Here is a 25038-nt window from a genome sequence, read left to right on the forward strand (position 1 = left end):
AGAGAGAGAGAAAGAGCCCGTGCAAAAGGGGCAGAGAGAGAATCCCAAGCAGGCTCTGCACTATCCATGTAGAGCCCAATGCAGGGCTCCATCTCACGAATCCTGAGATCGTGACCTGAGCCGAAATCAAGAGTCAGATGCTTAATCGACTGAGCCACCGAGGTGCCCCACGGAATGTACAGTTCCGAGGCATTAAGTACATTGACATTGTTGTGAAGCATCTATGGCTGCTTTTGCAATACTGTGGCAGAGCTGAGTAGTTGGGATGGATATTACATGGTCTCCAAAGTCAAAAATATTTTCTTTCTGACCATTTATAGGAAAAATTTGCCAACCCCTAGTCTAAAATAATAGATATTATTTTCAAAGCAAGCAAGCTTTTAAGTCATAGGCCTATTACTAAGAGGCAAAAGTGACTAGATAAATTTACTGATAAATTTCTTATTCCCATCAAATGCCTGTTTTGTCATGTCAATCCCCACATTGTCTATAAGTCAAATTTGACTCTTTTGCTGTGCTTGAGAATATAGGTACATCTGCATGTGTGCTCTTGCTTTCTCTCTGTTTCTGTCTCGCGCTCTCAAAAATAAACATTTAAAAAAATAAAATCTTTTTTTAAAAATTTTTTTTAACTTTTGTTTTTTGAGAGAGACAGAGACAGAATGCAAGTGGGTTAGGGGCAGAGAGAGAGGGATACAGAATTGGAAGCAGGCTCCAGGCTCCGAGCTGTCAGCGCAGAGCCTGACGCAGGGCTTGAACTCACGAGCTGTGAGATCATGACCTGAGCTGAAGTCAGACGCTCAATCAACTGAGCCACCCAGGTGCCCCTAAAATAAAATCTTAAAAAAAAAAAAAAAAGGAGACTAGTTCTACCTGACTGGTACAAAAAGAGGAGAGGCTTTTGAAGCAGGTAAGGATTCAATCCTCACCTCTACAACTCCGTGGTCTTTCGCAGATCAGTTAATCCCTGTGACCATCACTTTGCTTTCCTTATACATATGTGAAATGGGTATGACAGTGACACATAAGGATGTGAGGATTGGGAAATATATCTTCCCAATGAGTTAATGTGGGGATGAAAGTAGAGCTGGTGACCTGGGACCCCAAAAAGACCTGTAGATTCATGGTATCCATCTGTCAATTATCTGCTCTACCAATAATGGGAAAAGTCAAAGGCTAGAGTCTGAAACCTGTGAGATGGGAAAAGAATTTCAGAGGGAAATAGGATAACAAATTCACTCTTGATGAACATGATGCAAAAATACTCAAAATATTAGCAAACTGAATTCAACAATACATTAAAAGGATCATACTCCATAATCAAGTGAGATTTATTCTAGGGATGCAAAGAGGTTCAACGTCTGCAAATCAATGTGTTGTACACAACATTAACAAAATTAAGGATAAAAACTATGTGATCATCTCACTAGATGCAGTAAAAGCATCTGACAAAATTTAAGATCCATTTATGATAAAACCTCAACAAAGGGAGTATAGAGTTAACATACCTCAACATAATAGAGGCCATGAATGACAAGCCCACAGCTAACATCATACTCAAAAGTGAAAAGCTGAAAGTAAGATTAGGAGCAAGACAAGCATGCCTACTCTCACCACTTTTATTTAACATAGTATTGGAAGTCTTAGAGTAACAATAAAAGGCATCCATATTGAAAAGGAACAAGTAAAACTATTTGCAGATGACATGTTATATAAAGAAAACCCTAAAAACTCCAACAAAAAAAATGGTTAGAACTAATAAATTTGGTAAAGTTGCAGGATACAAAGTCAATATATAAAAATCTGTTGCTTCTATATACGAACAATGAACTATCAGAAAGAAATTAAGAAAACAATCCCATTTACTATTACTTCAAAAACAAAATACCTGGGAATAAATTTAACCAAGGAGGTGAAAGCCCTCCGAAAACTCTAAGACATTGATTAAAGAAATTGAATAAGATAGGAAGGGGAAGATATACCATGCTCATGGATTAGAAAATTAATATTGTTAAAATGTCCATACTACCCAAAGCAATCTATAGATTCAATGCAATCCCTACCAAAATCCCAGTGGCATTTTTCACAGAAATAGAAACAAGAATCCAAAAATGTGTATGAAACCACAAAAGACCCTGAATAGGTAAAGCAATCTTTGAGAAAGAACAAAGTTGGAGGCATCATGCTTCCTGATTTTAAACTATATTTCAGTGCTGTAGAATCAAAACAGTATGGTATTGGCATAAAAACATACAGATCAATAGGACAAAACAGAGAGTCCAGAAATAAACCCACACATATATGGTCAATGAATTTACAACAAAGGAGGCAAGAATATACAGTGGGGAAAGGACAGTCTCTTCAATAAATGGTGTTGAGAAAACAAAATGGAAGGCAACCTATGGAATGGGAAAAAACCTTTGCGAATCATTTATCTGACAAGGGGTGAATATCCAAAATATATAAAGAACTCCTACAATTTAATAGCAAAAAAAGAAGGGGGGGAAAAAAGGGAGCCTCAGTCACTCAGTTGGTTAAGTGTCCAATTCTTAACTTCGGCTCAAGTCATGGTCTCATGGTTCATGAGTTCAAGCCCCGTATCGGGGTCTTTGCTGACAGCTCAGAGCCTGGAGCCTGCTTCCAAATCTGTCTCCCTCTCTCCCTGCCCTTTCCGTGCTCACACTCTGCCTCTCTCTCAAAAAATAAAATAAAATAAAAACATTAAAAAATATTTTTTTAATGGGCAGAGGACCCAAATATACATTTTTCCAAAGAAGACACACAGATGGCCAATAGGCATATGAAAAAGTACTCAAAGTCACTCATAAGGTAAGTGAAAATCAAAACCATAATGAGATACCACCTCATACCTATTAGAATATTATCAAAGAGACAAGAAACAACAAGTGTTGGCAAGGATGTGGAGAAAAGGGAACCCTCAGGTACTACTGATGGGAATACAAACTGGTGCAGCCACTATGAAAAACAGTATGGAGTTTTCCTCAAAAAATTAAAAATAGAATTACTTTATGATCCAGGAATTCCACTTTTGGGTATTTATCCAAAGACAATGGAAACACTAATCTGAAAAGATATGTGCACCTCCCAGGTTCACTGCAGCGTTATTTACAACAGCCAAGATATGTAAACAACCTGAATGTCCATCGATGGATGGATAAATAAAATATGGAATACATATACAATGGAATACTATTAGCCAGAAAAAGAACAAAATTTTGCCATATGCAACAACAGGGATAGACCCTGAAGGCATTATGCTAAGTGAAATAAGTCAGACAGAGAAAGACAAATGCCATATGATCCTACATATATATGGAATCTATAAAAAACAAACAGGGGCAGGGGCACCTGGGTGGCTCAGTCAGTTAAGCATCCAACTTCAGCTCAGGTCATGATCTCACAGTCCGTGAGTTCGAGCCCTGCGTCGGGCTCTGTGCGACAGCTCAGAGCCTGGAGCCTGCTCCGGATTCTGTGTCTCCCTCTCTCTCTGTCTCAAAAATAAAATGTGGGGTGCCTGGGTGGCTCAGTCGGTTGAGCGTCCGACTTTGGCTCAGGTCATGATCTCACAGCTCGTGAGTTCGAGCCCCACATCGGGCTCTGTGCTGACAGCTCAGAGCCTGGAGCCTGCTTCTGCTTCTGTGTCTCCCTCTCTCTCTGCCCCTAACCCACTCACATTCTGTCTCTGTCTCTCTCAAAAATAAACAAATATTTAAAAATTTTTAAATAAATAAATAAATAAATAAATAAATAAATAAATAAATAAATAATTTTTTAAAAGTTAAAAAAAAAACAAACAAACAGGGGCACCTGTCTGGCTCAGTCAGTGGAGCATGCAACTCTTGATCTCAGGGTTCTAAGTTTGAGCTCCACATTGCATATAGAGATTATATTAAAAAAAATAAAATCTTAAAAAATAAAAACAAAAAATGGGGCGCCTGGGTGGCTCAGTTCATTAAGCATCCAGTTCTTGATTTCAGCTCAGGTCATGATCTCACTGTTCGTGGGATCCAACCCAGCACAGAACCTGCTTGGGAATCTCTCTGCCCCTCCTCCACTTGTGCGCATGTGCTCTCTCTCTCAAATAAATTTTTAAAATTAAATAAAAATAAAAAAACACCAAGCTCCAAGCTTGTAGATAGAGACAACAGATTGGTGGTTGCTGGTGGTGGGTGGTTGATGGGGGCAAATGAGTGAAAGGGATCAAAAGGTACAAACTTTCAGCTATAAAGTAAGTCATAGGCACACTCAAATGAGAAATTTAAGATACAAAACAGATGAACATAAGGAAAGGGAAGCAAAAATAATATAAAAACAGGGAGAGAGGGATAAAACATAAGAGATTCTTAAATATAGAAAACAGAGGGTTGCTAGAGGGGTTGTGGGAGGGGGGATGGGATAAATGGGCAAGGGGCATTAAGGAATCTACTCCTGAAATCATTATTGCACTGTATGCTAACTAATTTGGATGTAAATGAAAGGTTAATTAATTAATTAATTAATTTTAAAAAAAGAAAACAAAATAAGTCATGGGATGTAATGTACTACATGGTGACTGTAGTTTATACTGTATTGCATATTTGAAAGTTACTAAGAGAATAGACCTTTAAAGTCCTCATCACAAGAAAAGAAATTTTGGGGGCACCTGGGTGGCTCAGTCTGTTGGGCCTCTGACTTAGGCTCAGATCGTGATCTTGCACTCTGTGAGTTTGAGCCCCACATCAAGCTCCATGCTGACAGCTCAGAGCCTGGAGCCTGCTTCGGATTCTGTGTCTCCTTCTCTCTCTGCCCCTCCACCTCTCATGCTCTCTCTCTCTCTCTCTCTCTCTCTCTCTCTCTCTGTTTCTCTTTCTCTCTCAAAAATAAACATTAAAAATTTTTTAATAAATAATTTTTTTAAAAAAGAAAAATTTACTTGTAACTATGTATGGTGATGGATATTAACTAGACTTAACTGTGGTGATTATTTTGCAGTGTATACAACCTGAAATGAATATAGTATTATAGGTCAATTATACCTCTCAATTAAAAAAAAAGAAAACCTTCACAACTGTCCCCTTTCCCTTCCTATGTCTAATCCCAAATACTTGCCTAGATAAAGGAATTCAGCTCCAGTGGAGAGCAGAACCAGAATTCTCAACAGATGATGAAGATTCATCTGTCCCAGGACCATGAAAAGTTAGGAAATGGGTGAGATTCCCATTACCTGGAGTCAGGGATAAAGTGACTACACAGTGAGGTCAAGAGAGCCTGAAAGCCAGGGCGGAACTCCTTGCTCCTAACAGCCAAGAATTTACCCACCACCGACCCCAATGAAGAATAAAGTAAGTCTGAGAATCAGAGACAAGGAGGTACCTTATCTGTCCTGTTCATCATTAGATCCGCAAGGCCTGGGATAGCACTGCCCCACATTAGATGAATAAAGCTTTGCTGACTGCAAGAGCTAAGGATCCCCAGGCCCAGCAGGGGAGCCAGCACAGTCACTCTGGGGCTTTGTGTCCTGTGCACTGTGGAAGTTCTCGCCCTGAGGACTCGTCCTCTGACAACCTAGGTTTTATTCTTTGTTGTTTCTTTTGGGGAATGGGGAGTCATTTATTTTTTTCTTAGGTTCCTAGTGAACATGATATCTTAAGTGGAAAGGAGAATTGCTCACACCCAGGCAAGGACAGTTGGGCAATCACAGCTTCTTCATTAATAAAATGAGTTTGGACTGTATAATTTCTAAGATCCCTCCCAGCCCCAAAGTTCTATGATTCTAAACTAACTAAAATTTAAGAGAAAGATATGATATTCAACAAATATGAATTACTAGGACTTTGTGCTAAAGACAAGAGTTAAAAAGAAACAAGGTAGTCTGCCCTTTGGGAGTGTAAAGCCAAGTGAGAGAATGAACACGAAGTTTCTAGAACACTAAACTCTTTAAAGGTTACATTTTTTAAAAAAATATTTTATTTTTAAGTAATTTCTGTACCCAATGTGGGGCTCAAAGTTACATCCCCGAGATCAAGAGTCGTATGCTCCATTCTCTGAGCCAGCCAGGTGCCCCCATAAGGTTACATTTCTTGAGTCTTATGAGATGCCATTCCAAGCACTTTACACTTTAACCTCACAATTCTTTTAGATACGTACTCATATTATCCCCATTTCTCTGCTAAAGAAACTGAGACGCAAAGAAGTTAAATACCCTGCCAGTAAGTGGTAGAACACATAATCAAGATTCAAGGTCCATGTTCAATCACTTAGCAGTTAACTGAGCACTAATGATGGAAGATCCAGGAGGGGTATGGAGGAGGGCACTCCCACTCTTGCTACAAGTCCCTGGAGATTTTGTGACGTCATGTGGGTTATGACATTTTCTTTGGCCCTTAGTGAAGTCCCCATCAGTTTAACAGGCAGCACAGCTGATGTGGGAAACAAAGGCAAAAGAAAATTTAAATTTTCTTACAATTTACAGCCCATGAGACAGGCCGAGTGACCTTCCTCTAGGAACTCAGCTGTCTCAATGTTAATGATGAGGGACCATAAGGCAAGCTGAGGGCCAAGCACAAGCTAGCACAACCCCCACCACCCAGGTGGGATATGTGTGATATTCCTCAGGCACTCCTGGCTGCCCAAGAACAAGAGAAAGAACAGGAAACAAATGGTTAAACTGATAGAGTCTCCATCTGTTTACAAATATCTTAGTAATATTACAAGAAAAGGGCAATCTTATCAATAGCCTAATCTCTAGGAACTCCCTACTGTCTTAATTATAATGCTTTGCTAGAGGGCAAAACAATTTTGACAATAGCTATGCCTCCAGTAATCTGTTTCTTCTTTAGCATATGGAAATCCTTTTAAGAAACTTCCTCTTGGGGTGCCTGCATGGCTCAGTCGTTTAAGCATCTGACTTCAGCTCAGATCATGATCTCACAGTTTGTGAGTTCAAGCCCCGTGTCAGGCTCTGTGCCAAAAACTCAGAGCCTGGATCCTGCTTCTGATTCTGTGTCTGCACCTCCCCCACTCGCACTCTCTCTCTCTCTCAAAAAAAATAAATAAATAAACATTAAAATTTTTTTTAAAAATAGAAACTTCCTCTTGACTTTACCTCCCCAACTCCACAGTCACTCTGAACAACCCAAGTGCAGCTCTTTCTGCCTACCCTGTGCTCTAATAAAATCGCCTTTTTGCACCAAAGATGTCTTTGAGAATTCTTTCTTGGCCATTGCCTCTGAACCCCCACCACCACTCCAAAAACCCATCAATAATACTTTGCTAAGGGCAAAAGGCAATCTTAGCTTAACATTATCCGACCTCCAGGATCCTGTAAGTCTCCTTTAACATATAAAAATTTCTTTGGAAACTTACTTTATATCCCAAGATACATGTTAGCAATCATCCTCCAAGCATATGGCCCTCTGACATACATCTGAAGGGTCTCCTAAGGTTTTATTAGACAGTAATAAATGAACTTTTCCTAACAAAGCTAGTCCCCTCAAGGTCCTGGAAACCTTGCCTCCAAATTCCTTAGAGACTTATGCTATTCCTAACCCCTTTCCAACTTGGAAGTATATAATCAATTGCTCCTCATAATCCCAGTGTAGCTCTTGCTGCCCATGGGTCCTGTCCCCATGCTATAATAAAATCACCTTTTTGCACTGAAAACATCTCAAGGATTCTTTCTTAGTCATTTGCTCATGAACCCAATTTCATAATTTCATCATCATGAGAATTAAATACAAAGTTGAGCCATATGAAGTTGTTTCTAGACATCAAAAACAGGTGGAACCTACCAAAATAGTTAGCATTCCTCCGTGCTTCAGATTTTTCAAAAACTCCAGTCCTAAATTCCTTTATTCCTGTCCTAAAGCACAGTTCCTCTCAACTGTTAGGGTGGCCCTGGGGATTCAAAATTGCGTATTGTTGATCTACCCTGTGGAGGCCAATCAATTAGCCTCATGGCAGCCTCATGAGATCTGGCAATTCCTACATGGATCTGGAGCTTCTTTCCAGCAAGGCATAAGCACATCCCTTGGGGGCCAGAGAAGCCAAGAGCCATGACAGCTCCATGCCCTGCTACACAGAGAGTCAGTGCACTTTCACCCTTCTTTCCACAGCCTATTTTGCATTATTTGTTGCTGTATGACGGGTAGTGACGTTTGGTTCCATTTTAAAATGTGGAAACTGGGGCGCCTGGGCGGCTCAGTTAGTTAAGTGTCTGACTCTTGATTTCGGCTCAGGTCATGATCTCACAGTTCATGGGTTCAAGCCCCACATTGGACTCTGCATTGATGGGTGAGGAGGAGCCTGCTTGGGATTCTGTCTCCCTCTCTCTCAAAATAAAAACATTTAAAAAAATTTTTAAATGGTAAAGTAAAATGTGGAAACTGACAAGGGTGCCGCAGGCAAGCTGAGGGCAAAGCACAAGTTAACAACCTCCTCTCCCCGCAGGTGAGATATGAGTGATATTCCTCAGGCACTCCTGGCTGCCCAAGAACTAAGGAAGGGGGAAAACAAAAGGTTAACTGATAGAGATCACAGCCAGGACACAAGTCTCCATCTGTTTACAAATGTCTTAGTAAACTACAAGAAAAACACAATCTTATCAATAGCCAAACCTCCAGAAACCCATAGTCTCAGTTTCCTGGAGCCCTAACATCACCCTTTCCTCCACAGTGATGTGGGGAACAAAGGCAAGAAGGAAATGGTTAACCGGTAGCCCATTGGCAAATACTTGAGGCAGGCAGAGTAACATTTCTCCCTGAACTCCCTACTGCCTTAATATTAACGCTTTGCTAGTGGGAAAAACAACCTTAGCTTGAAGACAGCCAGGCCTCCAGTATCTGAGTTCTCTTTAGCATACGAAAATCCTTTTGAAAACCTCCTTTTTTGAAAAAAAATTTTTTTTTCAGTCTATTTGTTTTTTGAGGCTCTGTGCTGTCAGCTCAGAGTTCCACATGGGGCTTGAACTCAGAAACAGCCTTGCACTCACAAAGTGAGATCATGACCTGAGCCAAGATTAAGAGTTGGAGGCTCAACCAACTAAGTCACCCAGGCGCCCCTGGAAACCTTCCTTTTGCCTTTATCTCCCCCAACTCCATAGTATAACATCAGTCACTCCTCAGAACTGCAGTGCAGCTCTTTCTGCCCACGAGTCCTGTCCTCGTGCTTTAATAAAGTCACCTTTTTGCTCCAAAGCGGTCTCAAGAATTCTTTTTTGGCCTTCAGCTCCGCACTCCCCTCCCTCCCCGCCCCACTCCAAAACCGCATCAGAAAGCGATGTCTAGAGAGGGTTTAGTACCAAGTAGTATTAGAAATAACATGGGTTTGAAGTTAGATGAATCAGTCCAGGCACTGCCCTTAGTGTGTGACCTCCTCAAGGTCCTTGAACCTCTCTCTCGACCTTCTGGAGAAGGGCGTTAGTATCTCCCTTTCTCATACAGCTCTTTTCAGTTCAACCCAGACTCTCCATGACCGGGTGAGACGCAGAGAGAACCCCACGAGGAGGCACTGCGGTAAGTGCTGGTGCGCTAGGGGGTGAAGAGCCCCGCCCAGCGAGCGTACAGCCGGGGCTTTCCATAAATATAATACTTTGCTTCCACTGAAGACAGAATTGGCCTCGACATGCCCAGGTTCAGGTGGCCGACGAGTACCGCAATGTGTCCCAAAACCCGGAACTGACCCTAACTAGTTCCCCACGGTGCGGTGCAATTGTGCCAGCCCACAGCAGGCGGGGCCGGAAGTCTCGGGCGGCTGCGGCCTGCGCCTGCGCGCCGCCATCTTGTTCGGAAGAGACCGCCTCCCTGCCCGCCCAGGACTCGAAAGCCAGGAGGCGGGGCTGTGCGTCGCGGCGGGCCGTGGCCGGGCCATGGCGAGCGCGGAGCCCAGCACGCCCGGGATGCGGGCTTCTACCCCGGGACCCCGGCCCGGCGGGACTCCGGACTGCGCACCGGGCGCCACGAGGCTGCCCTTCGGGCGAAGCGGCAGCGGAGTCCCCCGACTCGGGGAGCGGCCCCGGGCGGTTGTGGAGAAGAGGGGACCGTACATGGTGACGCGCGCGCCTTCCATTCAGGCCAAGCTGCGTGAGTGCGGCCCGATTGGGGCGGGGGCGTTCTGCCTGGGCGGGCTACCTGGTCCCCTGGGCGGGCTCCGGGGCCCTGCTGGGGATACCCTGGAGGGGCAGCTGCAGCCAGCTCCCGTCTCGAGAATGTGTTCGGAGAGAGCGGGCTCCTGGCGTTTGGGAGACACGGCGGAGTGGGGAAAACCCCGCTGACCCGGGCCCTTTGACTTCCAGAGAAGCACCGGGACCTGGCCAAGGCCGTTCTGCGGAGAAAAGGCATGCTGGGGGCCTCGCCGAACCGCCCCGATTCTTCAGGGAAAAGGTCTCAGCAGGCGCCATCTCCTCTGTGCCAGCAGTTTCCAGAGAAGGCCTTACTCCTCACGCTGGGAGACAGTTCTCACGCTTTAAGACCGAGCTAGTGATTCACCTGGCGCCAACCCATTTAGTTTACTATTTTAAAATGGGAAGAGGAATGACCTTTTCTTTTCCTTTAAGGATGTGATGATGTCAGGGAAATGGCTTTGGAATAACAGTTTTTGTCCGTGCTTAGGCTTGTTCACTGTGAGTGTCAAGCTAGGCAGGAACACAGTGGCTGGGGTCTCCAGGAGTGAGGATAGCAGTGTGGGAACAGTCAGTCCTGTATTTCTTTTGAACAGAACGGTAAACTCTGAGGGCTGGATGGGACCTTATCCAGTGCATCTTACAGTTAAGAGCTAAAACTCAAGAGAGGGGAAGAGAGATTTGCCCAAGGACTTGCAGTTGGTTGGTGAGGAGGGGGAGCTTTCCCAGTTCTGGAAAGAGTAGCTGTGGTTTTCCTCAGGAGCAGTAGGGGGAGTGGTGTGGGGAACTGCATATTCTGAGGAGCTGTATCAGGCAGTGGTGGCTGTGTGACCAGGTAGAAGGCAAGACCGTACTGCAGCCAGTTCTTTTTTCCATAAGGGCAAAGACTCTTGACTTTCCCTGGGAAATATTGGCGCTTCATCTATGCCTGGTCTCTTCCCCATCTCCCCTCAGGTCAGTGAAGTTTAACAAGGGCTACACTGCCCTTAGTCAGAGTCCAGATGAAAACCTGGTGTCCCTCGACTCTGACAGGTGAGTGCTGTCTTTGGAACTATCCCTTGGGGGAGTGATATGGGTAAAACAGCAGATCTCTTCCAAGAACCTTCATGCATGTTCCAGGGCTGTCTTCAGAGCATTGTCCCTTCCCAGGATAGTTTGGTTAGAGCACTCAGGCGATCATGCTGTTCTTGGATTTGGAGTACCAACCTTGTGTGGGGGAATCATCCTCCCCTGTTATGTCTTCAGTGTTAGTGACAGTGACCCCGTCCCTGCTTGAGCCCATGGAAAGAGCTACTGGTACTCATGACAGATTCTGGGTTTCAGTTCTCTGATGTGTGGTCTTCGTTTCACAAGTCCTCCAGACCCCCTTGCATGCTCTCCACAGGCATCCCCCTGAACTGACTGTTTTCCTCTTCTAGTGATGGGGAGCTGGAATCCAGATACTCCTCCGGGTATTCCTCTGCAGAGGCAAGTCCAGAGCGCCTTTCTGCACGGGGCCAGGCTGCAGGCAGCATCACCACCACTGCCAAATGCTTGTCTTGTGCCTGCTGTATGCACGGCACTGTGCCAGACTTACGGTCTGTTCTCCAATCTTCTACTCTGTCTTAGTCCCTCAGCAGAGGTATAGGTGTCTGAGGAGGGCTGTTGAAAATTCAGGAGACCATAGGGCTGAAAAGGACCTCACAAATCTTCTAGTGCTGGTCACCACTTAGAAAAATCCTTTTGGGAGGTAGGGGAGAATAAAAAAAGAGAGAAAAAGGAATCCTCTTGCCAAACCCTGCCTAAGTGTTCACCAGCCTCTGCTTGCTTGTGCCTGGGTACTCACTATCTCCAGGAAGCTTTCCCGCCTGCCCTTCCTCTAAAACAGACACATACACACACGTTCCTTTTTCAGGTAGCTCTTAGATAAGGCAATATTATTGACTTGAAATGTCTCCTGCACGCTGGACTCAGTGGTCCTAGGCCTGTCTTCCAGTGTCACCCAGTAATTCTGGTTTCCCTTCCTTTGATTGCCTTTTATCTGAGATCAGCATTCCTGTCCCTCCCTTGGCCATCCTCCACCAAGGTTACTTTCTTCCAGGCCAAACAACTTCAGTTGTTCCATCTATGGGAACTCAGACTAAGATACTACTGGGCTGGCCTTTTGGACATGTTTCCAGAGTGACAGCCCCAGACACACAAGGACTGTGTCTGTTTTGGCATGTGCAGCTTTCTGCCTTAGAGGTGAAGTGCTGGAGACATGACTATATGCCACCGGTATTTTTCCCTTGTTCTCCTGGAAACCCTTGGCCACTCCCTGAGTTTCTGCCAAAGAGAATAGAGGCAGTCTGTAATTTTTATCCTTGACTACCTGGGTGCCTAACATTGTTAAACCTAAGAAAAGAAAAATTAGCCAAGAGCCAGGGAAAGTTCTATGCCATTCCCAGCCTCCTGTTCCTTCTGCTCAGCAGAACTGGTAAAGCTAGGCTGACAGGTTCTGCTTTGCAGGGAAGGAGCTCTGCTAGCATGGAAGGCTAACATGTCTAACCAGAAGTGCAGACAAAGCTGCTCCCCACTTCGTTTCAACGTAACTCATGTTCTATTCTACCCCATTGTTCTGGTATCATTGTCCCATATTCTTCAGCCTTCACAAGGACCAGTCTCGGTTCCCAGTGGGAGCGGTCAGGCCATTGACTTTCAAACATAATCTGGAATCTGATATATTTACGTCAGATGCTTTGGGATTCTTTAGTGGGAACAGCTCCCCTGGGGGTTATTGACATTGCAGCCTGTACAGTATTGGCTCAGGGCACTTGGGGCCCCTCACTGCTGGGTGAGGCACAGGTAGAAAAAGGTAGCACTTCCTCACATAGTCCAGTGATGTGTGGAGTTGGCCTAAGTAAGGGTGGAGCATGAACAGGAAGTTCTGGTAAGGAAATGTAGGTCTGCCTTTGGGCAGCAGTTATTTTTGCTTTACTGCCTGGCTTAAAGTTTTCTCCTCTCCTGCTCTTAGCAGGTGAACCAGGAAGTGAGCCGGCAGCTGCTCCAGGATGGGTATCACCTGGATGAGATTCCAGATGATGAGGACTTGGATCTCATCCCTCCCAAGCCTATGGCCTCTTCAACATGTTCCTGCTGCTGGTGCTGTCTTGGGGACTCTTCCTCCTGTACCCTCCAATAGACATAAGCCCCCAAGATGGGCCCTGCTCACCATGCCTGCAGAGCCCTTTTGGCCCTTCTTAGGTCACAGAGTGCAGTGGGGACTGTCAGCCTCAGAATCACTGGAGGCACTGACCCTCTGGGAAGGTCAATGACCTATAGTTACCCCTTACCTGGTGCTTCTCAGGCCAGAGGCCCCCCATCTGGGCCATAGGGTGATAGGTGGAATTCTGCGGTTTTCCTCTGCTATTGGAGCAGAGTTTGGAGAAACCACCTTTATAAGGGCAGGAACAGATGAATTCTGGTTCTTGTGGTCAGTGACAAAGCTGGCTAAGGAAAAATTGCAAACATCTTGACAGGTATTTGTCATGCTCTTTGGAGGGAGAAAGCTTTTGTGCCCAGCCTATGCTGGATGGTGTATGGAAGCAGAAAATAGCACTTAATGGCTTTCAGTTTGGGAGTCTGAAAAAGAATAACTATATGGGACCAGTTTAAGAAATTGCATATGCTCTCCTCTTCCTGGCTCCATGATGGGTTACGTGCTTGACACTTAAGAAAGCATAAAGCAGGGCCCTTTGGCTCTCTTCCCTTGTGCCTGTTTGGCTATGGCAGGGAGTACAGCAGGTTGCTTGATGGCACAGCAGGATCAAGACTTTCAGAATTCCTGGATCCAGAGCATCTCCAACTGGCTCAAACTGTCTGGGTAGGTTTAGTGACTGCGGTCAGCCCACCCTAGTTAGAGAAAAATTGCTCCATTATGTACATATTTATTTATTTGTCTTTCCTTGGTGGCCATTCTTTGCCTTGTTGTTAGCTAGTTCAATACACTTTTTTGAGTGTAAAGGTCAGGTGAAGGGCCTGGAGCTTGCCCCAGAAGCCTGCAGGTTTGGGTTACCAGCAGAGGGAGCTGCAGGGAGCAGTCAGGTGCCTTCCTATTGAGCTTTTTAAACTTGAGAATAGCGATGGGTGAGTAGTATAGTCGTACAGTTGTGTGGGCTGTGATGTAGTCAGAGGCTCACAGGATGGAGAGGAGGGACCCATGGCAACTTCCGAGAGCCTGCCTGAGAAGATAATATGCCATTGCAGAGGGTTTCCCTTCATCCAGCATGGGCCTCACGGCAGATACAGAGGATTGGGCTTCACGGTAAACCTCTGGTGCCGCACAACCCTCAGTAACACAGCTGGGACAGGCCTAATCTCCCCAGTGAACACGCTGGCCCCCTGCCCCCAGTGTCTCATGCATCTCATCATCTCTTGCCATCCCAGTCCTCTCTAGAATTTAGTTTTCAATGCTTTTTCTTTTCTTTTCTTTTTCCTTTTTTTTTTTTTTTTTTGGCCTCACCTAGAGCCCCGGTGAGGATTGAACGAGAGTGGACACAGTTCCCAGCCCAAGGGACATGATGGTCAGGATTGGGGTGTGGGCCCACATGGGAAAGTACCTGGTCTGTTACTTCATTTGATGTCTTGTGGCCTCTAGAGGTATGAGGAATGACATGGACTCTTGCTCTACCACATGAGGTGATTGGACGGCTCAGAAGGTCCTTATTTGTTAGGTGTAATCTAGTAGCATCACAGCAGGAGGGAGATGGGACAGATGCCAGAGGCACCTTGAGTTAGGGTCCGGAGGATAGGGGACACAGATGTTCCCGAACGGGACAGGGCGATGTCACACAGGTGCCTCACATTCTGAGAGCTTTGTGCAAATGCTCACAGGCATTTGAAGATGTGAGAACATCCACATCCTGAACCCTTTGCCCATCCACCAAAGACTATTCAGGCCTTTCTGGTTTCTGCAGAGACACATGAAGAGAGGCCCTGATGTAGGGCAGTGTGAAGAAACTGGTGGTGGCAGGAAACCCAGTGGGGGCCAGAAAGTGCTGTGGAAGCCCAGTGGGGCCACATTTCTGTGGGGGAATTGGTTAGGAGAGGGTAGCTGAGCATTTGGCAACAGCTGTGGTGAAGGCAGCAGGGCCCTAAGATGGACCTCCAGCTGGTAGTTACCGTAAATCAACACTGATGTATTTGCCTGCATCTGTTCCTGGAGAGGATGTTCCGGAGCTGGTTACTCCGTGTAGAAGGCATTACCTTTGAAGTTTTGGGAATAGGGTAGCAAGGCAGGGTAGAAACAGTCTACTGTTTGGGGCCAGAGGTCCCAGGCTAAAATGTCACCAATAAAGGCACCAAGGTGCCTAGAGCCAAACTGCCTTAATTCAGAGTGCTGGATATTCTGCAGGTGACAGTGCCCTGGGGAGAGAGGGGTGTATTTGCACTTAGCTCACAGAGGGGAGTATGTGTATGGTGTTTACAGAGTACTCTACAGAACTTTTGGCTTAGGCTTCTACAGCTCTGGGGGTTTCTAAGAATAAACACAATCATGCTAGTAGTTAAGCTGTCTCTGTGTTACAATAGGATTTTAAAGAAAGCCCTAGACCACAGCCTTCTGAAATGAAGAAACAGCCTAATAGCCCCAACTGTGACCATTCCTCCTAGGACCTCTTGTTCCTACTATTCCCAATGGGCATCATTTTCAGGCCTGTGTCATTGGAGACCATGGATGGAACAGGCCTTTGCACAGCACTTATCTCTAGACTGTGTTCCCTTTGACAGACCTTTTCTTCCCAGGTCATTTTTGGGTTTTAGCTGAAGAAAACTTGGAGGTCAAAAAAAAGACACCCCAGAACAGATTGGCCAGAACTTTTTTGAAGGTAGTTTCCTAGATTTCCATTATATAGGAGGTCTAGTGTGGGCAGTAGCCCAAGAAGATCCTTTTGTGCCAGTCTAAACCCTTACCCCACAGGAAGGAGCCAACAGCCTGGCTCTCTGCTAAGTCTGAGGTGACAGGATCTCGGACTGCAGTCAGGTACTTCAGTGGCAGAACCGACAGCTGTGCCACCTCTTGCAGACTAGAGGGTAGGCACGGGAAGAGCAGACGCTCTATGTATTTCCTGCCAGTTTAGAAAAAGTAGCTAGGTTTCTCTTCACAACACAAATTGGATTGCCTTGACCCCAAATCCCTGTGTATACAGTGACTGAATGTGCTCTAGAGAAGTGGCTGACAAACTCGGAAGGGTTGGTCCGTATGTTTGGTGTTGCAGGCCCTACAGTCTGGTGCATTTACTAAATTTTGCCACTGTAGCCTGAAAGCAGCTGGATGGTATGTAAATGACAAGTGTGGCCAGCTCCAGTCTGCTGGCCTTAACATGCTGATCCTGGCCCTAAGGCCAACTGAAACATTGGAGAGGAGAATCTTACACTGACAGTACCTGTCTTTAGATCCACCTTCCCCATATGTAGGACTCAAGGCCTGCCTGCAAGCTCTGCATCTAAGGCTGAAGCCGGCTGCCCTTCCTATAAAAGGGCCCTGAAGTCCAGCCTGCCCTCCACAGGGAGCTCTTAGAAGCAGAAATTAAAGCAAAAACTGGACATCCAGAAAGGGCTCTATCCTGGAACACTAAAGGTTGACTGCTCTACATCAGCCTCAACACAGTGATCTTTAATTGCTTTGACAGAGTCAGAGGGTGGCAATGAGTAATGAGTCCATAGGCCTACTCTTTTCCCTCCTTTGCGTTTGAGGAAATGGGCAGTCCCAGGGCCAGAACCCTGTTCTTAGAAATGGCCTATCCTTTTGCTGTGAGTGATGCTGAAATAGTGCTAGATTTTAGCAGCCTGCTTAATGCCATAGGCTGGAACAGCTGCTGCCTCCTGCCTTGAGGAGAGCCTGGCTGAGGTATGGTGAGAATACAAGGGGAGTGTCTGCTCTTAGTTCTCATCGGGGTCCTTCTCCCAAGAGAAAGATGATGGTTTGTCCTAGGCTTGCTCAGGAGGCACTACCTTCAAGCTTGCTACTCTACCCCAGCTCTTCCAGCGCACACCCAAGTCCAGAACAGGGAAGGGTTTGAGCTGGGCCTGAGAGGCTGGCTAGGATTTAGGGTAACTGTCAGAGGAGAGCCAGACAGGCTGTGGTCTCTACAGCAGGCAGCAGGCTCGGAACATCAGCAGGTCATCGGGCACAGTGAGCTTCAGTGAGACGCTCTCATTGGCCCCAATGAAGAGCACCCCACCACGCTGCAGGGGGATTGGTGTCTGGGCTGTGGGAGTGCTGGCTGTCACTCTTCCCTGTACTATCAGGAGGATGCTGGCCGAGTCCACTGCCAAGACCTTGTATTCAGTGATGGAGCCAGGGACCTGGGCAAAACAAACAGCAGGATGATGCGCTTCACTTTCTGTTCCTATCGGCTCACAGTGGGCCCAGGACAACCCCAAAGACAGTGAGAGGAGTGCTCAGTTATCTTCTTCCCCACTGCTCAGGCTCTTGTCAGCATGGAGGCCTACATCCGGTCTCTGGTACAAAGAAGAGTGGGTAGGTCCCGTGGCTATGCCTCCCGTACCCCCACCAAGTGAGCTTAACAGAAAGGAAAACCAGCCCCAGGTACACTCCACATTGTAGACCTTGCCAGGGTTTTTCCTTTTTTTTTTTTTTAATGTTTATTTTAGAGAGAGAGCATGAGCAGGGGTGGGTGGCAGAGAGAGACAGAATCCAAAGCAGGCTCCACACTGCACAAAGCCTGATGTGGGGCATGAACCATGAGATCACCACCTGAGCTGAAGTCCAATGCTCAACTGACTGAGCCACCCAGGCACCCCTTGCCAGGCTTTTTCATGCCACACAAAGACAATCATCATAGCTGCCACCATCCCCACCCTCCCCACTCACCTCCATCTTCATGACAGTGAAGTCTGGCACAGGGGGGTTATAGATAGAGAGGTAGGGGTCTTCTTGACTCCGTGTTGGAAGAAAGAGCCTGTCCTTGCTGGGGGTATAGTTGAGCATCTCACACAGAGTTGGCACATCGATGAACTTGGGTGTCAGGCCAGCACGAACAGTATTGTCTGAACACGCCATGCACTCCACACAGTCTAGGGATAGACAGTTGTCATGCACTAACCTGATGAAGGATGCCTTGAATTTAGACTCTCCAGGGCTGGGCCTCCTAATGTTGGGTAAAACGTGTGAAATGTATAATCTGGGAGAATGGGCTAAGATATGAGATACTAAATACAGGTAGTAGGTCACCTGCATATTGTCAGTCACGTTAGCCCCTGGGGGAGCCCCAACCCTCCCCAGACTATTCTACCACAGAATCCTGTCCATGAGTGGACAAATAGCCAAGAGTCAAAATGTGACACTTTTCTGTGAGAATGTATTTTCGCATAAAAATCTCTGGGTAAAGACACATGTAAAGGTAGCATAACGTAGGGGAGAGAACAGCAGCCTCATCCAATATAGCCTGGGTTCAAATTGTTAACCATACATGCACACAAGACTCAGCGTGAGAGTACTGGGACCTCAAAGGATGTGAAGAGTCAAGCAGTATATAACACAAAGCTGTCGTTCTCCATCCCTACTGGTTACTTCCCTGCCCACCCCAGGAACCCTGGGAGGTCAGAGCTGGATGGGACCTTAAAGGTCTCTCCTTGACCACCCCCTCCCCCTTTTATCTAAATGAGGAAGCAAGGCTTGGTAGGCTTGGTAGACTCACTGCTAAAACGTTGCTCATCTAGGGGCGCCTGACTGGCTCAGTTGGTGGAACGTGCAACTTTCGGCCTTAGGGTTGTGAGTTTGAGCCCCACATTGGGTGCAGAGATTATTTAAAAAAAAAATCTTTAAAAAAAAATGTGACTCACCTCCTTTCAGATAGGCATGGGGCACATTGGCCTCCAGAAACATGGCCTCTCCTGGCTTCAGGGTAAGCAGGTTCAGGAAGTAGATGGCAAAGCATCCAATATCACCTGGATACTGCTGATGCAGCTGCAGCAAGAGCTCCCCATTGATGTCCTCCATGTTGTTTCCAGCAGCCACTGAGGGTCACAGAGTGCCCCAAGGCCATTTAGGAACCCCCAGTGGTGTTTACACCCCCACCACGGCCACGAAGTCCTGGGGAAGTCCCTACCCTCAGAAATCTAGAAACTGGTGGGTGTGTCTGTCTAGCCACATCCCCACCCTTTGTGGGCTGGCCTTCCTTGATCTTCCAGCCCACAGAGGTGCCATTTTCCCTTGTTCTGACCGTCTATATGCTCAGCATTACCCTAGCCACTGGAAGAGCTAAGGTTTGGGGCCAGATAATCCTTTGTTGTGGAGGCTGTCCTGTGCATTGCACTATGCTTTGCAGCATCCTTGGCCTCTACAACCAAGATAGCACTAGCACCCCAATCCATGTTTTGAAACAAAAAATGCTCTAGACAGTTGCCAGTGTCCCCTAATTGAGAACCACTGCTGTAGAATCTCAATCTATTTAAGGGATAACCCAAGAGTTCCATGCGGAGTGACCAACTGCCCCAGTTGGCCTAGGCCTTTCCATTTCACAGCACTGAACATAACATGTCTCAGAAAAAGTCCCAGACAAACCAAGATGGTTGATTACCCCAGAGAGCAAGAGGCAGAATGAGCCCAGGGTCAAAACTGTGTCCTGGAGACTGACCAGGGTAGGGAGACCTCAGCCTGGGCTAGATTAGTGAGGGAAGTCTTGGAAATTGGGGCAGGGGAGGGTGGTGAGCTGAGATTTCTTGAGTGTGCAGAGAAGTGGGGAGGGCATGAGTAAGTAAAAGCTGAATGTGTCAGTGTCACAGTGAAGGAACTGGCTGCTCTGGATTGGAGGGTGGTTCTGAGCCTTCATACACAGACATGCTGAATGTCTGTTCTGTGCAAAGCACTGGGAACACAGTCTCAAGGAGACAGATTCCTGGCCTGGAGAAAACCCAGGTGATGCATGTGGTGATATAGACTCACAGGTGCTACACCTCACATATGAACAGGGTGTCCTGGGAGCTCCCAGCAAGAGTATCCCATTCTGCCATGAGTGCCACTTGGAGCACTCTGAATGCCTCTCACACCCTCCAGCGATCAGCAGCCCAGAGGCTTACCGCCCGCAATCTTGGGTCTCAGTATTCATTCATTCGGTCCTTCACAGGACACAGATTTACTGAGAACCGGCAAAATATCGTGGGCTGTTCTAAGGGCTGGTGATGATCCAAGAACAAGATAAGGATCCCTTTCCCTTTGTAGAGTTTACATTCTGGCGAAGGGAGAACGGGCAAATAGGTATAAAGGGGAGGCATGCAAGCAGAAACACCAAAAGCAAAAGAATCCAAAGAAAACAGTATGTTTGGGTAAAAGAGCTCCCTATGGCTCAGAGGTGACAGGAGAAATGTGTAGAGAGCCAGAAGAGCTCTGGGGTTGCCTGGAGAAGGGGCTGGGGCCTCATCATGTGTGTCACATAAGCTCAGAGCTGGAATCCACTCTGCCTTGTTTTATACTGCTTGTACTAACCTCCAGACCCAAATGTGACAGCCACACCCATCAGTCATTTCCTGAACCCTCCTTAGTTAGCACAAGGCTGGGCACGGAGCAGCTATTTAAGGAAATATATCTCTATCTATCTATCTATCTATCTATCTATCTATACCTATATCTATATATGTAATTTAAAAAAGATGTGATTGAAAGCTCTGGGCTTCAGGCCTTTGGAGAAGAAGAGGATGAGCATCCCATGTCCCCTTCCTACTTTCTAGGCCCAAAGTATAAATCCATCCATGGAGAACAACTGTAAGGCTGGGGAAATCTCAGAATGCCTAGGTGGAAGACCTCCTAAAAGTCCTCCAGGCCACTCTGTCTCCAGCCGTCTAGAGAAACAAAGACTAGGAAAGAAACGCTCAGTTACTAACAGACCATCGAAGTCATCTAAGGCCCATTTTGGTGATGCACTTTGAGCAGAGAGGTTGAGAACCCTGTCCTCCTCAGTGCCTGGTGCCCATGCTGGGGCAGTGCAGGCCGGGGGCACCGCACCGCCTACAACACCCACCTTGCTGGGAGATCCGCTTCACCAACAGGTTAAGCTGCTCCATCACCACCTTCTTCTCGCTCTTCATCAGGTGGGAGAAACAGCTCTGCAGAGCAGAGGCCACACACTGGGAGTCACTGCTCAGGCTCTGCTTCAGCTGTGTTGCTGCATTATCTCCAATAAGAAACTGGAACTCGGGCACCTCTGCAGGAAGGCCATGCCAGGGCCCGTATCAGGAATGGCAAGGTGGAACCCACACGAGTGGGAAGTCGGAAGAGGCCTCCCTATCCCATCCCTAACCAAGGAACCAGGCAATGCTAAGCAAACTTTGAGGTGAAAACCAACTGCTTGCCACCAGCCCTACCAACCATACCTGAGCCTGGTCTCACAGGTCCACCCCAGTGGCTTTAAGAATTCATAGGGCCAGGGGCGCCTGAGTGGCTCAGTAGGTTAAGCATCCGACTTCGGCTCAGGTCATGATCTCACGGCTCGTAGGTTTGAGCCCCACATCAGGCTCTGTGCTGACAGCTCAGAGCCTGGAGCCCGCTTCAGATTCTGTGTCTCCTCTCTGCCCCTCCCCTGCTCAGGCTCTCTCTCCTTCAAAATAAGTAAACATTAAAAAAAATTAAAAAAAAATTCACAGGACTAAGCAGCCCCTCAATTACTGTGACACTTAGCCTCTGTTCTCTGCCCCTATTCCAGTTCTGCCCTGGGTTGCCTATGCACCGTAGGCCCAATATGCATGTTCTATTTTGCCCAGTCTTACTTGTCAGAAACGTCACAATTTCCTCAACTGGCCGGAAGCCACATAAACCCTGGAAGGAAGTGAGGGCAATGGCTATCTCTGGCTTATGGTTGGCATCGGGGTAGTGCTGTGGAGCCTGGAGGTGCAATTTCTCTGCCAGCTCCTGTGGGATGGTGAAGGGAAGAGGAGGATGGTCAAGGTGCAGTCATCACACCTAGCAGGACACCAGTCCCACCCAGCCCTTGCTCTCTACCCGCCCTGGTCACCAGATAGCAGTGGCTTCATACTTTTGGCAATGCGCCCAGTCAGGGCATAATGCAGAAACTCAGGGCCTGGACTGCAAATCAGGAAACCCCAACACCAAGTCAAGCTCAGACACTAACAAGCTGTGCAAGTTTGGTTAAATCCCTGTCTTCTCTGGGTCTTACTCTGCCCATCTAGAAATGAGAAATTTGGACACACAAATGCCTAGGAGTTGGGGCAATAGTTAGGGTGCCTGCCTTGCCCTGGAAGGCAAACTTTCTGAGAGAGCCAGGTGGGAAAACAGCAGATAGAGTAGTCCTGGGCTGGATGAGGGGAACCCAGGAAAGAGCATGGAGAAACTCCCTGGGCACAGGCTAGTCAGCTGTCCGCTTAGACTTAGCTGCCAGCATGTGTCACCAGCATCTGGCCTTCCAGAGCTAAATTGGGAGTCATCAAGCCTGAATTTAGCTTTGGGCTGGAGTGTGGCACGTGGGTGGGGTAAAAGCAGCAGTAAAAGTAGTGGGAGGGCCTTGACCTGAGTTCTTCTGTACCCCGACCTCTGCACTCCACTCTAATCCTGTACCTTGTTAGGGTGTGCCTGGATGGACAGGGCAGTTTCAACCGAGAGCACTTTGAAGAGGAAGGGCAGCTTGCCATTAAAGGTGTCCTTGACCTTTGAGCCCAAGCAGTCCTGGTTCTCAGCGATCCACTGGCCTAGGGTCTTCTGTGAGATGCGATTGTCAAGGATCTTGGCATCTCCCCGGGGATGGCACCCCATCCACAACTGGAAAAACATAAAACTTGGGAGGGAAAAAGGAAAAACCGGACACCACCAACCTGAATCCTGAGACAGGCCTCCCAGGCCTGGGCATAAATGCTCATGCCATCACAGACATACAGGAAGAAAGCAGACCCCAGCATACCAGGAGTCAGGAGACCCAATTCAGGCTCTGCCCCCAACCGGCTGTGGAAGCCTGGGTTGGTTATTTCTGATCTCTTGGTCTCGATTTTCTCATCTGTCCAATCAGGAGAATGACACCTGCACTGTCAAGGTCACTAAAAAGCTCTCAAATGCCTCTGAGAAGGGTTAACATTCATTTATTCCAATCTCAGAAGTAGAGGCCTTTAGCCTTATACTTTGGCTTTATCTCACCTAAATGGGCAGGAAAAATACATATTTTAGGTTATTAAGATGTAAAAGTCAAAGTTTTAATTGTCAAAGAGGGCTGAATTAAAATTCAGTTAAGTGCTGGTAGTTCTTGGGGGAAGGAAGATACCAGAAATCCCAGCCAATTATGGCAAAACCTCTCTTCTTTTGGAGCTACCATCTGGATTCATTGTCTGCCCAGATCTGAAGAGCCAAGTGGGCTTCCCTCCCTCTTTGCTGCCTCCCTCTCCCAGCTGACCTAAATGATTTGCCCCAGGCCCTCTGAGTGAAGGAATCCCTTGGTCTCACCTGCTGGTAAAGTCAAACACAACCCAGGTCTCACCTCTGCATATGGCTTGTCCTCTGAGATCTGGGCCAGCGGGTCACTGCTGGCCAGCAGCCGAGCCACTTCACTGTTAGAACCTGTCTTCCCCCAGGCATACTGCTGCACCACACCGGAAAGGGGGAATACTGGGGGCATAGAGAGTGGGTCAGCTTCCACCCCACTCCTTAGGCCTGACCCTACTGTCTTGCGGAAACTAGACACGAGCTGAGGGTTTTGTCTGGGGGACAGTCATATAAGGGGTTTGTAGGTCGTTAGTTGAGACCCTTCGCAGGCCTCGATGTTCCCATCTGTAAAGCGGGCAGTAAGGCTTTTCCGCGGACATGAGTCAGGTAGATGCGCTGAGGTGATGAGGAGGAAGCGGGAGGAACCTATTGGACAGCACCCCGTCTCGAAGTGACCCATGCGCGGCCCCTCCCCGCCGGACCCTCCTTCGAGCGCTGAAATGGCTCAATCCCCATCGCAAGTGCCCCCTCCTCTGCCCAGAGCCCATCCATCTTTCCGCGGAGCCGCAAGCCTGGGTCCCACCTGGCATTTCAGGTCGGGAAGGTTCCCCGCGACGCGACCCTCCCCCAGTGTCCTCAGCAACACAGCCGACAGCCCACCTTGCTGAACTGCCATCCTCGCGGTACCGGACCTGGCTTCTGGCACGTATGCACTTCCCGACAGCACCCGCAACGCCCCTGACCCAGAGCTTCCTGGGAAATGTAGTTCCTCGAGTGCCTCCTTGGAGGGCCGTTTGCCGGGGGTGGCCACTGGGAGCACTCTCAATGCCTCTCACACCCTCCAGCGATCAGCAGCCCAGAGGCTTACCGCCCGCAATCTTGGGTCTCAGTATTCATTCATTCGGTCCTTCACAGGACACAGATTTACTGAGAACCGGCAAAATATCGCGGGCTGTTCTAAGGGCTGGTGATGATCCAAGAACACGATAAGGATCCCTTTCCCTTTGTGGAGCTTACATTCTGGTGAAGGGAGAACGGGCAAATAGGTATAATAAATAAGCAAGTCATATAGAAGGTTGAGAGATAAGTGCTACAAAAAGTGGGGGTGGGAGTAGGAAGCACTTTGCAGAATTTAAAATATCTAGGGAAGTCTTATTGAGGAGAGGAGGTTTGAGCACAGACTTGGAGGTGAGGAGGAATATTCTGACAGAAGAAACTGCTTGAGCAAAGACTACGGTGGGAACATGGGAATGTGTCTGTTATATTTTGGAATAAATAGCAGAGAAGCCAATGTGGCTGGAGCAGTGAGCATGTGTGTATATGTGTGTGTGGGGGGGGGGTACACGTGAGGTGGTCAGAGAGGAAAGGCATGCACAGAACTCTGCAGGCTATTGTGAGAACCTCAGGTTTTACTGAGTAGCTCAGTCAGTAGCAAAGAATTGCTGTGATCTAAGAAGGAACTCAGTGATGCTTGATGATGTCAAATGTCACATGCAAGGCCCTTAACCTGAGCTTCAGTTTC

At 47.3% G+C, this 25038-nt stretch overlaps 2 protein-coding genes across 5 annotated transcripts; one reads left to right on the forward strand and one right to left on the reverse strand.

Annotated features, from left to right (window-relative positions):
- The first annotated feature begins 9849 nt into the window (after nucleotides 1-9849).
- Nucleotides 9850-14509, forward strand: FAM219B (family with sequence similarity 219 member B). Of its 3 annotated transcripts, none has more exons than XM_047074787.1 (5): nucleotides 9850-10079; nucleotides 10292-10379; nucleotides 11072-11149; nucleotides 11536-11584; nucleotides 13110-14509. In XM_047074787.1, the coding sequence occupies exons 1-5, from the start codon at nucleotides 9866-9868 to the stop codon at nucleotides 13275-13277; spliced, it is 597 nt and encodes a 198-aa protein (XP_046930743.1). In that variant the 5' UTR covers nucleotides 9850-9865; the 3' UTR covers nucleotides 13278-14509. The 3 variants fall into 3 exon arrangements, with proteins under 3 accessions (XP_046930743.1, XP_046930744.1, XP_046930745.1); XM_047074788.1 differs by having other exon boundaries at nucleotides 13113-14509; XM_047074789.1 differs by having other exon boundaries at nucleotides 11536-11694; nucleotides 13110-13181.
- Nucleotides 14510-15362: 853 nt separating this feature from the next.
- MPI (mannose phosphate isomerase) lies at nucleotides 15363-24319 on the reverse strand. Of its 2 annotated transcripts, none has more exons than XM_047074785.1 (8): nucleotides 24177-24319; nucleotides 23572-23699; nucleotides 22665-22865; nucleotides 21860-22001; nucleotides 21115-21297; nucleotides 18941-19114; nucleotides 17970-18172; nucleotides 15363-17440 (listed from the first exon to the last, which is right to left on the reverse strand). In XM_047074785.1, the coding sequence occupies exons 1-8, from the start codon at nucleotides 24190-24192 to the stop codon at nucleotides 17222-17224; spliced, it is 1266 nt and encodes a 421-aa protein (XP_046930741.1). In that variant the 5' UTR covers nucleotides 24193-24319; the 3' UTR covers nucleotides 15363-17221. The 2 variants fall into 2 exon arrangements, with proteins under 2 accessions (XP_046930741.1, XP_046930740.1); XM_047074784.1 differs by lacking the exon at nucleotides 24177-24319 and adding an exon at nucleotides 24100-24151.
- Nucleotides 24320-25038: the final 719 nt, after the last annotated feature.

This window comes from Lynx rufus, unplaced genomic scaffold, assembly GCF_022079265.1.
Source record: "Lynx rufus isolate CCGP_SWC_20201006 ecotype Redwood Valley unplaced genomic scaffold, mLynRuf1.p SCAF_13, whole genome shotgun sequence".
NCBI classification, from domain to species: Eukaryota; Metazoa; Chordata; class Mammalia; order Carnivora; family Felidae; genus Lynx; species Lynx rufus.